The 13,269-nt window shown below is 47.0% G+C and overlaps 1 protein-coding gene across 1 annotated transcript in view; it reads right to left on the reverse strand.

Annotated features, from left to right (window-relative positions):
* Window positions 1-2,388, reverse strand: part of LOC141477089 (E3 ubiquitin-protein ligase KCMF1) — a 57,848-nt gene extending 55,460 nt beyond the window's left edge. Inside the window, exon 1 of the mRNA XM_074166144.1 lies at window positions 2,174-2,388. Within this exon, the coding sequence (XP_074022245.1) occupies window positions 2,174-2,189 (16 nt within the window). The 5' untranslated portion in view covers window positions 2,190-2,388. The remainder of the gene's footprint in view (window positions 1-2,173) is intronic.
* Window positions 2,389-13,269: the final 10,881 nt, after the last annotated feature.

The raw sequence follows: 13,269 nt of genomic DNA on the forward strand, positions 1-13,269 counted from the left end.
AGTGATTCTAACCCTATAACTAAAGTTCACTAAACCAAAACATCTCAAGTATGAAGCAAGATAATCACTGAGAAATTAAGAGACAGAATATATTTTTAACAAAAATATATCACAAGGATACAACAACAGATCCCGTTTTTAATCTCCCAGTGTTCTCATGGTTCCACTCAAGCACATGTGTGCAGACACACACCTGAGGAGTCTACATCCACAATACAAAATTACTGAAACTCACACTCTTATCAGGAAAGACAGACAATTATTTCCATTTTTTCCTTATGGGGAATGTCTAAAAGGAACAAATACTGAATCTGCTTTGGAAAGAGAATATTACACTTGGTTTTGCTAACAGTCACAAAAACATATTTACAAGGACATTTACCTTCAAATTTCCTCTGTCTAAACAAAAATGCTGCCCCAGGACTGAAATGGTTTTTTTAGCAAACATTACCACCTTTTGTAACAGTCCATGCACTTACCACTGAAAAACAGCAAAGAACAACACACGATATCACTTCTGTAATTTTACCTGTTCAAGCTAGAAAAACTTGTATTCTACTACTGTAATTTAAAGAGAGTATCACTGATACATGCATCACAGCAGAGACTGCAGACTGCATAATCCCACAACGTCACTAACAACAAATTTGTGATCAATACTCATTTAATTCACTGTTGTTAGAAATTGCATCTATAATCATAAAGAAATCCAGTATCTCCACCCTCTTGAGAAAATACCTATTTTAAAAGGGCAGGGGGTGGGGTGCAGAGAGACAGAATTTGGTACCCTTACTAAATTTTAACTTAAAAAAAAAGCTAGCAGATTCAGGGAAAACAGTTCTTTGATACAGAAGCACACATACCTGCATAAACAAGAAGTCTGCAAAATATTGTGACGGCAGACAAATGCATCATACATACCACTGTCCAGCACCAAGCTTCCAATTAGAAGCCAGTGATATTAGCCACAAATACTGAATTTTCCTGTAACATGTGTGTCAAAACATTTTAAGATTAGATAAAACAGAGACAGAGAAAATGGAGACAGGTGTTGAATTAAATTCCTAACATGGCAGAAAGTTAGCCTTTCAGGTGACAACTCACAGTTTTACTAGTCCATTTTAATTTAGTCCATACTATTTTAATACTAGTCCAAGCACCTTACTCACTGGTAAGAAAAGGCAAAGAAATCAAGCAACTTTCTCTCCTGTTTTCACACTCCTTTCTTCTTAGCTCCCAGTTCTCTCTCCATCCTGCACCTTTTGACTAATTCTGAACTATCCACTCAACTCACCCCCAGCGGTAAACACAGCCGGACCAGAGCACACGCACAAAACACGTTTCTCTGATGCCCTCTCTTAACACCTCTAAACATGCCACACATCAGCACTAGTTTCCTCTACCACAAGACAAAACAGAGAGAAAAGAGGCAGCTCCCGGGGCTACCAGCACACAACCCGCCCCTCGGCAGGGCCACGCAGGCTGCCCGCACACCTCTTCCCCCAGGCCCCGCACAGGGGCCCGGTTCCTCTCGCCGGCCGCGACCCCCAGCACCACGCGTGGCCCTGCTCCCAGCCCACTCCCTCGGGACGCCAGGCCGCCCTCCCAGCGCGGCCCCCAGCCCAACCACCCCCCCCGGGGCGCCGTGCCCGGCCTGACCCGCCGCGGCGGCCGACACGTCGGCAGGCCGCCCCGCGCCGCCGCCCACCCGGCCGGGCTCGCCGGGGGCCGGGCCCTCCCGCACGCCCGGCCGGGCCCCACCTCCCTCCGCCCGTCCTTCAGGCGGAGGAGCGGGGCAAGAGAGGCGAAACAGCCCCTGGCCGCCTCCCTGCCCGCGCCCGCCGCCGGCCCGCTCCCGGCCCCGGGCGGCGGCAGGCCCCGGCTCCGGGCCCAGAAGGGCGGCGGGGGAGGTGGCCGGGCCCGCCGCAGGCCGCGCGGGGAGACGGGCCGTAACGGCCGCGGCCGCCTCCTCTCCCATGACACTGCAGAGCGGGGCCCGGCCGCCGCCCTCCGCCGCCCAGGCCTCCTTCCGCCGCCGGCTCCGCGGGCCCCCCTCCCGGCGGCGGCGGCGCCATGATGATCCGCCCGAGAGGGCGCCGCGCCAGGCCCTAACGCCGGGCCGGGCCCCGGGACGCGCCCCCACCGCCGCGGCCTGGCTACCCGCGCCGCTCACCTTCATGTCGGGACATCCTAGTCCAGAGGCGGAGGCCCAGGCCCGTCTCGGGGCTCCCGCGGGCTGCTCGGGCGCCGCTGCGGCCTGGCCCCCCGCCGCCGCCGCCGCACGCACGGAGCCCCGGTGCGAGGAGAGGGGCCGAGGGCAGGGCCGGGAAGGGGGCAGAAATACAAGAGGCGGCGAGCTGCCGGTCTCCCTCCTCCTCCTCCCTCGCTCGCCCTGCGGGGGGCGGATCCGGCGGCAGCGGCTTCCCGGGCGCCGTGACACGGTGACTCTGGGCCCCGCCGGCTGTTGGCGCCGCCTCCCGCTCCGCCCGCTGCCGCAGCGACGGCGGCGGCGCGGCTGCCCGCCGCGCTGGAGCGCTCCCGGCCCCTTCCTCCTCCTCCTCCCGCCCCGGCCGCGCTTCGGGAGGAAGAGGAAACACCCCGCCGGGGCGGCGGCCGTCCCGCGCGGGCTGCCGGGCAGGGGAGGCCCGGCGGCGGCGAAAGGCGGAGGGGCGGGCTCCGAGGGAGGAAGCGAGCCAAGGTAACGGGGGCCGGCGGTAGGCCAGCTGCCAGGACCGGTCTGACCTGGGGGACACGCGTTAATCAGCTTTTTATGTAAAAGGAGTGGGGGTGGGGAGCGTGGCCGAGAGCAGAGCGCATGCCTCGAGCCGATTTTTCAATCACGGGTAGCGTTAGTCGTTCTGCCAGCTTTGGGGAACGGCTCGCTGCGAGCTCCGGAGCAGGCACAGGGCTGATTTCCTTTTTATTTTTCCCCCTTCCCCCTTTGTCAAGCCTAAGGAGTGCTCCTTCCAGAAGTGTCCTCCAGTCAGGCTCCAGCTCGGTGAGGAGGAGGAGGAGGCCCCACGTGCTGTATGTCATCGCGCTCCAGACAAGTGTCTCAGTCCTTACACACCATGAGAACTTTTCATCCCGCCATGGATTGCTTCCTGCCCTGTCACAAAAGCAGTCTTGAGTGAAAAACCTGTGGCGTGGCTGTGTTGTTTCCTGTTTCAGATGTACATGGTACATAAATCAAGCATCTTGATTCTGTACTGCCTTTCTTACTATGCCTTCCTGGCCTTTCCCCAGACTTCATCCTGAATAGCACGATCTCCTTCGCCTTCACTGTCCATGCTGCTCCCACCTGCCTTCATTTTCCTCATAAGTTTTCATCTCCTACCCTGCTCATAGCAGCCCTCCGTCTTTTACCTCTGCCAGTGCAACACTGCCATCTTCTCCACAGACCCCATATGTCCACCCCAGCCCTGCAATTCTTATACGTTCATGTTCTCATTAGTCTTTTGAAAGCCCTGAGGGCCCATGCCAGAGCAGCCTAAGCATCGAGCTGTAGTGAAAGGCAGGAGTGAACAGTAAACATTTAAAGGAGGAAATGCCAGCCTCATTCCTGGCACCACCTCCCTCCCATGCCAATCGGGTTATACAGCCTCTGCTTCTCCCCCTTACATGCTTGTGCATGCTTTTGTCCCCTGTATTCTGGCCACCTGCTTCACTTCCATTTTTCCCTTCGCCACATGCAGTTTCATGATTGCAGTGCCTACTGAGAGGGTAACCAGTCTGTCTAAAAGTGCAGTGGGTTGTGGGCATTTTCACTGGAAGCAAGCAATACCTGTTTGATGGATAAGCTGTAGGAGAAACTGAGAGTCATTTTGACTGGTGGGAGCCAGTGGCTTCACTGCTTCTGAAAGCAGGCAATGAGTCAGTGATCGTGCAAGGAGTTTGCAGGAAGCGTGTCACAGATAACAAGAAACTGAAGAGAATCTGCAAGAGTCATAAAACTCACTACCAAGCTACGAAAGCGGTATCTCCAAGACAGTTCTGGAGGTGAAGCTGTGCCTATCTTGCCAGCATTTCATAGCAACAGTGCACTGAGTGGGGCAGTGGGTTGTGTGTCTTATTACTTTAACACCAGCATTTTTAAATGCAAATGGCAATCGTCTCACCCAGATGCAAAATACAGACTATCAGGTGTTCTTGGCTGATGCTACCTTTCAGTCCTTAGAAGAGCAAGCTGGCTTGCAAGCTGCTAACTCGGCTGTCTAGCAATATCTTGTCTCTGTGCGAGGCTGTGGTTCCCTGTGTACGTAACTGCGTCTGAGCACTACGATGCTGTGTTGGCTTGTGCTCGGTTTTATCCTGTTTCTGGCAGAGTGGCTTCTCACAGGAGCTTCTCCACATGCATCTGATAAATACAGAGTGCAACCCGGGCATTTCTCTGGGACCTGAAAGACTCAGTCTTTGGTCATGGAAGACCTTGGGCCAATTGTCTCATCTCTCCATGCTTCAGTTCCAAAATGATTTAATAACCTTTCCTGCCTCTATTAAGTGTTACTCACATGGATATCCCTTGAGTGCACATGGTCCAGCACATGCTGGTGAGCACCCTAGAATACAACTTTTCTGAAGCACACCCCTGATGCCTATTGCAGCCAAGCAGAATTCTGCAGCCTCTTCTCCATCTTCATAGGCTCAAGTCCAAAATTAAAACTGTAATCCTCTTATTATATACTGTCTTCTTGCCTTAAGGCCAGTATCTTTACCCAATGAGACAGTATAGAGAAAAGCCTTGGTACTTCTGGAATCACATTAGAATATACCTGCTTGTGCAATAGTATGTAAAACACACCTGTGTATCCTTAAGTTGGAATTTTGCTGGTTATCTCCTCTGCAAATACAGCAAATACTGCAAACATGAGACATCCAGGCTCCCAGAGATGAGCATGTGGTAACTCTGGCCGAGTGTGGAAAGACGTGCATAACAGAATTTGAAGGTCCTTTACAAGGTCAGGGCCACCAGTAAAAAATATTCTTTTCATAGCATGAACTCGATAACTCATAACCTATACTGTCTTTGTTTTCAACAATATTGTTTCTCAAACCCATATACTGTTATTCCACAGACAGAATGAGAAAGAAATGTTTTAGTGAGGTTGATAAAATTCTGGTTGTCAAGGTTTAGTCTGGGCTGGCCACTAAGTGAATGACAGATGCTCTCTATTAGCCCCTCTTTCTTCCCAGAAGGGAAGGAAAAGAGAATAAGGGAGAGAGACTTATGGGTTGGAAAAAAAACTAAACCAGCTTTAATGTAATATTAATGGTAAAAAGAAAAAAATATTAATAGCAAAATAATATATATATAAAATGCATACAAAACAAGTATCGAGCTCCCAGGATGACAATCATGTCACTTGCAGGCACTGGGAAAGTCCTAGACTGGACTAGGTGACGGGAACTGCATTCCAGAACTGGATTCAGGAATGCTTGGATCAGGATCAAAGGCAGACAGACAGAGTGCTCCTCAGATGCTGGCCATTGAAGAAAGCGAGCTGGCCCTTTGATCCCTCAGTTTTTATACTGATCATGGGGCAGACAGGATGGAATTCCCCATGTGTCAGTTTTGGGTCATTTGTCCTGTCCGCTTATCCCCACAGGTGTGACCTCTCTATGTGTTCCCACCTCTGACCCTCCAATGTGGCACAGAACGAAGTTAGCTGACCTAGGTTTTTTTAGCAGTAAGTATAAGCAGGACCCCCTCTACATACCATTCCTTGGTATTAATTATAAACATCAGGCCTCATCACTCTGGAATCAGACACTGTCGGAAAAATATGCCATTAATTTCAGAGAGACTCAAGCTGAAAAATAAAATTGCTTAAAAGAAAATTGGTTTTGTTCGGTCTCAAACCAGGACACTGGTGTGGATGGATCCTTCTGTCTCTAAGGGAAGAGCCTGCCATAATCGGGTTTCTCATTCTTTCCGTCCTATGCAGCAGAATCATCCACACGTGAGACTTCCTATAAAGCCGTGAGGAACAAAAATTCAACATTAGTATTTTCCTGATGGGTAAATGCAAGCTGAGAAATGAAAATTTATTTACCCAAGGTCTTCCAAGGTCAGAGCCAGGCAAGGGATTAGAGACCCAGATCTCGTAGCTAATTAGGCCATTGCATAAGCCACAGTGAGAACAGAAAAAAATCAGGAATTTTCACATCATGAAATCGTAATATGATAAAATTTGTGCCTGGCAGTAATAAAATCCCCTGAAATAGGGAATTGATGCTTGTGTGGCCTTGTGTGGTTCCTCTCCCTGCCACTGTAAAAGGGTTCAGTGTCTGGAGCAGAGCAGGACAAGTTTGGATACTGGATTGACTAGTGACATCCTAGAGCAGAGCTCATGAGTGGTAAAACTGTTAAGCTTGGAGCCACGTAGTCAACTACTCTCCTTGAAAACTTTCACCCCTTTGTAGGCTACTGAAAGCCCACTAGCATAGTGGTTTGACTTGTTTCAGTGCTATCCCTACCAGGCTTCATCCATTTGAGGAAGTGTTTACTGCTTCACTTTTCTTGGACTTGTCATTACCAAGGTTGGGCACCCAACTGCACATACTAGGTCCATGTCGGTTTCATGGTTCAGCTTCAGACTTGGAGGTAAGATATGCTGTCACTATAGTGGTATAAAAGTTACATAAATCAGCTGCTTGGATCAGTCCAATCATCATAAGATAAATATGGAACTGTAATTGCATACGTGCTCAAATGTTGAATTTGTACACTGGTACACATCAGGGCCTCCCACTACACTGTCTTTTCTCACTGCTGCTTTTCTGCCTCCTCTTGCTCAGTAGTCGTCCAACGTGATACAGAGCTGCTTACTGACTGTTTTCAGCTCTATCTGTAAAGAAAGCTTTTAAAATCAAATTGAGAAAGACACTCTTGCTGCTTTCTAATTTAGAAGCAAAGACCTGAAAAAACTTTGCATACTTATCTTCTTCTGTTTTGTTTTGGTGTCTACACTAAGGACACCTGTTCTGCCATGATAATGGACCAGAAAACACAAAGGCTCTGGGACTCCTGTGGCTGGATGCTAGATAGGAGATGGGGTTTCCACATAAATACTTCCTGGGAACTGAATCTTTCCATGTTCCCAGGCCTATTGTGTCTCTCAATCCAGCTTGAAGTGTCCAAAGCACCGAGAAACAGCACAAGCAAACTTGGAGTCATCAGGAACATCAGATGGCTTTGCTTACTGGCTCTTATTTGAGCTTTTGCAATGGAGTACAAACATCCCACTGGAAGAGAGTGGGGCTTGAATTTTTAGCAGAGACATCTGTGGGAACTGTTTTTGGCCTTGGAGCTAAACTGTGGTAAGCACAACTAAATATGCTATAAAATGCTCATCATCAGTTTAAACTTTTATCAGAACTCCTCCTTTTGAATTCTGGCTGCTGCTAGGATGTGCAGTGCAAATGCTACACTGCTATGCTTGTACTTTTCTGGCAACGAGCAGCTGGAGAAGCTGTTCCATTTTTGAGATGTGCAGTCTAGGTGTAGATGTCCTGTTTGCCGTCTTTCCTAAGCAGTGGCTTCCCCACATTCACCTGCACATACCCTGAAACTACTGCCTTCTGCCCAGGCCACCTGTAACAGATTTTGCATGTTCCCAAAATCTTTTTGGAAGCCAGATAGATGCTGCAAAGAGGTTAAGCTGATTGGTACTTGTACACAGTCAGACATACGCATGCAGGTACTACATGGAACTCTAATGTATTGCTGCTCTTTTCCTTCTATCAGTAAATATATCTGGACTTTGGCAAAACCAGAAACTGCTGTGTTAATCTCCTCACCTTTCCAGACCACTCCACTTTGGAGTCAGCATTCAGAGGTTATCCCAGATATGTCCTTCACTACTGAGAGCTTTCACCCTTCTCAGCAGACAGTATTGATATTGGTTAAGATACCAGATGTTGATATAAAGCCAAAAGTGCACCAGCTACCTCTTTCTCTCCTACTTTTCTGGCAAATCTTTATGAAGAATTTGAGCCAATTTAAACACTGAAAATTCATCAAATCATTGTATCCGCTTACAAAAATATTCCAAACTGACCACATACCCTCATAATGGCATGGTTCCAGTAGGGACACTGTTCTTACAGTACCTAAAGTCACAGTGTACTAGGAAATAGAAACAGCTTTTAAAATTCTCCAAATTCCAGCTCTGCTCTCTGTCAGAAGAGGACAAAGAGAAAAGAATTTACCCTTTCTTGATATCATTATTACTGTTACTTTGGAGGTTACCACTGAACTAACTGATATTCCTCTGCTTGATAATCACAAATGTTGCTGGTTTTACTCCATTCCATGTGAATGAATCAGAAACAGAGCGTCCCAAGCACTGTTCCAGCAAGTGGGTGATATCAGGGATGTATCCTGTTTACTTACAAAGCCCTGTTTCTGCAAGCAGGAGGAAGCAAATAAAACAATATCTTCTCATCACCATAAACACTCTTTCCTCTGCCACTAAGGTAGATTTTGTGCATGTGATTCTGAGGCCCATGCTGCAATACTGGTTCAGGTTCATACGAGCTAGGTTTTATTATCTTCTGTTTTTCTCTGCCCTTTTCAAAACAATATCCCCACCCTCTTTCAAAACAATAACCATACTTAGGCAGGTTCTCTATGAATTCAAATCACTGAGTAACCATATTTGAACTTTCTGATTGCTGCTTTGTGCATGTTCTTATAGTGGAGGCTGCCATCTGATACAGGAGACAAGTTGCTCCTTGCAAAGCATAGTGGTTAGTCTTTGGATCTGTACACCTCTATTTCAGTAAAATTTTAGCCAACTGCTACCTTATGCCTAGACCTCTCAATTCACCTGCTGGGATCATGTGATGAGTGGGATGCTATGGTGAGGTGGTGCAATGGAGTGACATACCCCACTCTCCACAACTGTCCCAAGATTTGGGGGGGTCACAGTGGGCTTTCATGGCTCGATCCTTCACATGGCCTTGTGAGCAAAAGGGTCCTCTGGAAGTCACTGCAAAACCTCATCAACTCCAGCACTACCCAGGCTAAGTCCAGCACTGCAAAGCACAGGAAAGCATTGCCCTGCGCTGCTTCTATCTGCTATGAAGGCATGGACCTGAGGAACAGAAAGCCCATGAGACTCCTACAGCAACAAAGAGATTACTAGCATTTTACAGGGGGGTTAGGGGGCGGGACATCTCTGTGTACTGGCATTTTCAAACATATGAGGATGTGTGGTTTCTGCTGTAAAAGACCTGTGCTATAAAGTGCCAGCTGAAAGCTGGAAGTATGGGAGACAAAGCCCAGGGGACAAGGGTCATGTCCTGGCCATGGCTGCTGAGTAACAATCCTGTAGCAAAATGGTTTATATCTCATCTTTCCCTTCCTCTACTCTCTCTCCAAATTTTAGCCTGCATAGCTCAGACAAGCACAGAGCCACCAATGTATTAGCAATTAAAAAAGAAATGAGAAAGTCAATACAGACTAACCTGCTCTTACTGCAAATGCACAGAACTGCTGGGTGTGGTAGGTGGCTCTGTCTGGTTCAGCAGCAGGCACCTCTCCTGAAATTATTTGCTGTAATATTTTTAGCTGTTGTTAGTGATGCATGAGTAGTGATTTTGGATTGCCCTGGACCCAGCCATCCCTATCGTCCCCTTCCTTCCGCAATGACACAAGATAAAATTTCAGCTCCAAGAAGGACCTAGCTATGCCTGTGACACTGCTAATGACAAGCAGAATTCATCCAGCTTTTGGGGTTTTGCTCAGAAATCCCTTTCTAACAAAAACCTAGATCTCACCTAAGACAAATCACTCTCTTCCATTTTCCCTCTGAATGTCAGAAGCCAAGCAGTTTTCTAGTCTTAATTTACAAGTTTTTAATTTTTAAGTTAAAGAATGATTAACATTTACATTTGAAAATGTGTTTTAGAATCCAGATGTTTCTGCATTTCACTTGCCTGTTTAAAATACTGAACACTCTCTCCTTTTATTGTAGCCTCCAGCTGACCTCAGGGTCTTTGCAGGCTAGACCTCTAAAACAATGTAGTGAGAAGATTTGCACTACCACTGAACTGTGTGGCACAGTGCTGCAAAGGGTTATATGCCCTCCACACTGACCATGTTCCTGGGCTGTGGGTACCTGCAAATGGTCATTTTGGCTCATTTTGCAGCAGAGAAACTGTCAGTGCAAGTAGCAGCCAGCAGTCAGTGAGCACCATATGCTATGATGCACGGGGGGAGTGTGTTCTCACTATCCTCTAGTAAAGCCAGGAATAAAACTCACATTCATGTGTGAATGTGTGTGTGGCTGGAAGCTAGAGCAGGGACAGATGTGTGTAAGTACCTTGGCTCTGGAAAGGGAAGAAGGTTATCTATCTGCCTGCTTGTCCTAGTGACAAGCTTTGGCAGAAGGGGAAGGATGGGGGATGTACATCAGCAATACAAATACAGCTCCCTTTTTTTTTTTTCCCGCCTCCTTCCAAAGCTTCTTAGTAGCAGCACACACATTTATTCAGCTGTTCTTTGGTCTATTGGAGGGGTGACTTGGAGAATAGACAGGACACATCAGGACACCACCTGTAATTAACCAAGTACAGCATCCCAAACCCAGAAGAATGAGAAGGCCAAGCACAGCAAGACGTCTTCTGCAGTGGCAAGATCACTGCTCATGAGCAGTACTGATAAAGTAGCATTACACCTGTCACCTGACCATTTCAGATAAGGGCAGGGGTACCAGAGTTAGCATTATACCCATGGGAGCAGGTAATGGTAGCATGTCCTGGCAGCTCAATGCATATGCACATAGGAAGCAGCTGCACCTGAGCAGCCCTGGGTGCTCAAGCTGGCTTGGCTAAAGTCACACATGGCATCACTTCATTCACTTAAAGTCAATGACAAGTGACAAAAAGTCACTTGCTGTCACTGTGGTGACAGCACACAAGACTCAGTTTTACAAACTAGTGCATGAGGAAGAGAGGTCTGTCTTTGCCCTTCTTCACCAAAGTCCTCGGTCCTGCTTCCCAATGAGTGATGCAACCACTTTTGGACCTGCAACACCATGATCAATTTCCTTGATTGGGCCTGAGTCCTCCCCTGACTTCAAGAAGCAGGAGCAGGTCCTGTCATCCTTCAACCCATATTCACAGAAACAGACAACAATGGCCAGCACTTCATTACCAAGGGACTGTAGAAAATCACCATAACAAGGCTGGCTTTAGTGGACCAAAACTTCCCAGCTTGTGAAGGTAGCACTAACTGGAGGCACGTTTCCAAAGTAAAGTTGCCACCCACAAAAACCATGCTCTGAGCAGAGGGTTTTATTCACATGGTTATTTCAGAACATCAGGACTCAACAGAGTCCAAATTTGGTACCAGGTGTCCAGTGTCAGAGGAGACATCATTTCAGTTAATGAAAAATTGCTCTCCAATTAACACCAACAATTTTTAGTGAAGATGACCATTTAGCCCCTCCCAAACTTCTTGTGCTTGAGTCCTCTGTGGTGCTATGTATTAACCAGCAGCTGCTGTCCCGTGTTTAACTAGCAGGTGTGAAATTAGTGGTGCTGCATGGAGAAAGAGTTGTCCTAGTTACACCACTGCTTGCCTGCACATTGCCGGCGTCAGTGAAACTCGGGGTGAATTTCACACTGCCATCTAGCGATTAACATCCACTTTCCCTGCTACACAGCAGCAGAAAAATGATACAGCAAAAATTTTAATTCCCCGAGGCTGAAATCTTAGGTAGGCTTATATCACATGGCTTCTTGATGGCTACAGTGATGGCTGACACATATAACGGAGCACAGAGCCCTAGAGAGCTTACAGAGGACAGCTGATGTAGATACCTAGACATCCTGAGGTGGGTGGGGTTCCTGGCTAAATTTGTTGAAGCTTGTATTAGCTCTTCACACCAAGTACTTATGGGAAACTAAATAAGTGCACGCACTCTTAATTTTGGCAGTCTTGTCCTGAATGTTCATATGCAGGTACTTGTGTGCCTCTTTACATACTGTAATGCTTTTTTTTTTCTCCCCCTTTTTTTTTTTCCCCTTTTCTGCAAATTCAGGACCCACCCTAGCAGTAGAAGGTAAGGTATTCTTTTCAGAGCAGGCACAGGGAGGCCCAGAACTTGTAAATACATTCCTCTCTCAACAGTGTCAACAGCATCACTTCTGGTCTGGGAATAGGCCCCTAATTTTCAAAAAGCCTTGTGTCAAAGGGTATTAAGCCAAGTGATGCATTAAGAGAAAAGGATGCTAAGAGCAGAGAAAGGATGAATAGAGAAAATGACTGTTTTGCTTTTACACTGTGGCTTCTGTTAGGTACAGATCATCCCTATTTGAACACTTAAGCATTAGATAACATATTGTGGAGGAAAACAAATGATTGTCGTCTTTAGAGATTTCTATTCTCTGCTTCAGATTTCATCCAGTGTTCGCCTGCACTGAGTAGGCACCCATACAGAGTGTACTCATGTAAATGTACACAGAGTACTTTAAAATGACAATGTTCTTCATGACCAGAATTATACAGACCAGTCCAGACTGCCAGGGATTCTGGAAAGGACCTGTTACAGCGGCAAAATAATGTATTTTTTACATTCAAATGCAATTTTTTTACCCTTTGCTGTTAAAATATATTGTACCAAAAGTCTGACAGTACAGCCTTAAAAAGAAGAGAAAATGTTTTCAACTTGAGATATTTAACAGAGATGGTTATTTACAAGAAAGATTAAATATTGAACGATATTTGACACTAGGGGAATGGTAAAATGCCACACTGCCACATTAACAGGCTTGCCAAAACTCAGCCAAACATTGTCTTACCTCAATTTTCCAAATCATTCTGCTTTAGGCAGAAGATACACAAGGGAAACCTGCTGCCAACCCAAAAGTCACAGGGGTAAACACCAACTAAAACCAGACTTGAAATAGAAAGTGCAAGGCATACACCTTATCCCACAATGTCAGTAAGGTGCAGAAGGCACTGGGGTTCAGAAAAGGGCATGAGCTAGGCTGAAGAACATTTTTCATATTATCGTATCCCCCATGCCATATCTGGGACAACATCTGAGACATGTGGCTCAAGGTGTTAATAATCTCTCTCCATTCACACGTACAAGAAAACCACAGCTGCAGTGTGCCCCCGAGAATTTTGAACTTGCACATAGGCAAGTCCACCAGCATTTGCAAAGCCTTCATGTGAGCCTCCAAGGTATGTCTCCACACCATCATTTAATGTTGCTCCCTTACCCCTTTGTTCTAAAAGCCCCAGGAGCTTTAAGC

This window comes from Numenius arquata, chromosome Z, assembly GCF_964106895.1.
Source record: "Numenius arquata chromosome Z, bNumArq3.hap1.1, whole genome shotgun sequence".
NCBI lineage: Eukaryota > Metazoa > Chordata > Aves > Charadriiformes > Scolopacidae > Numenius > Numenius arquata.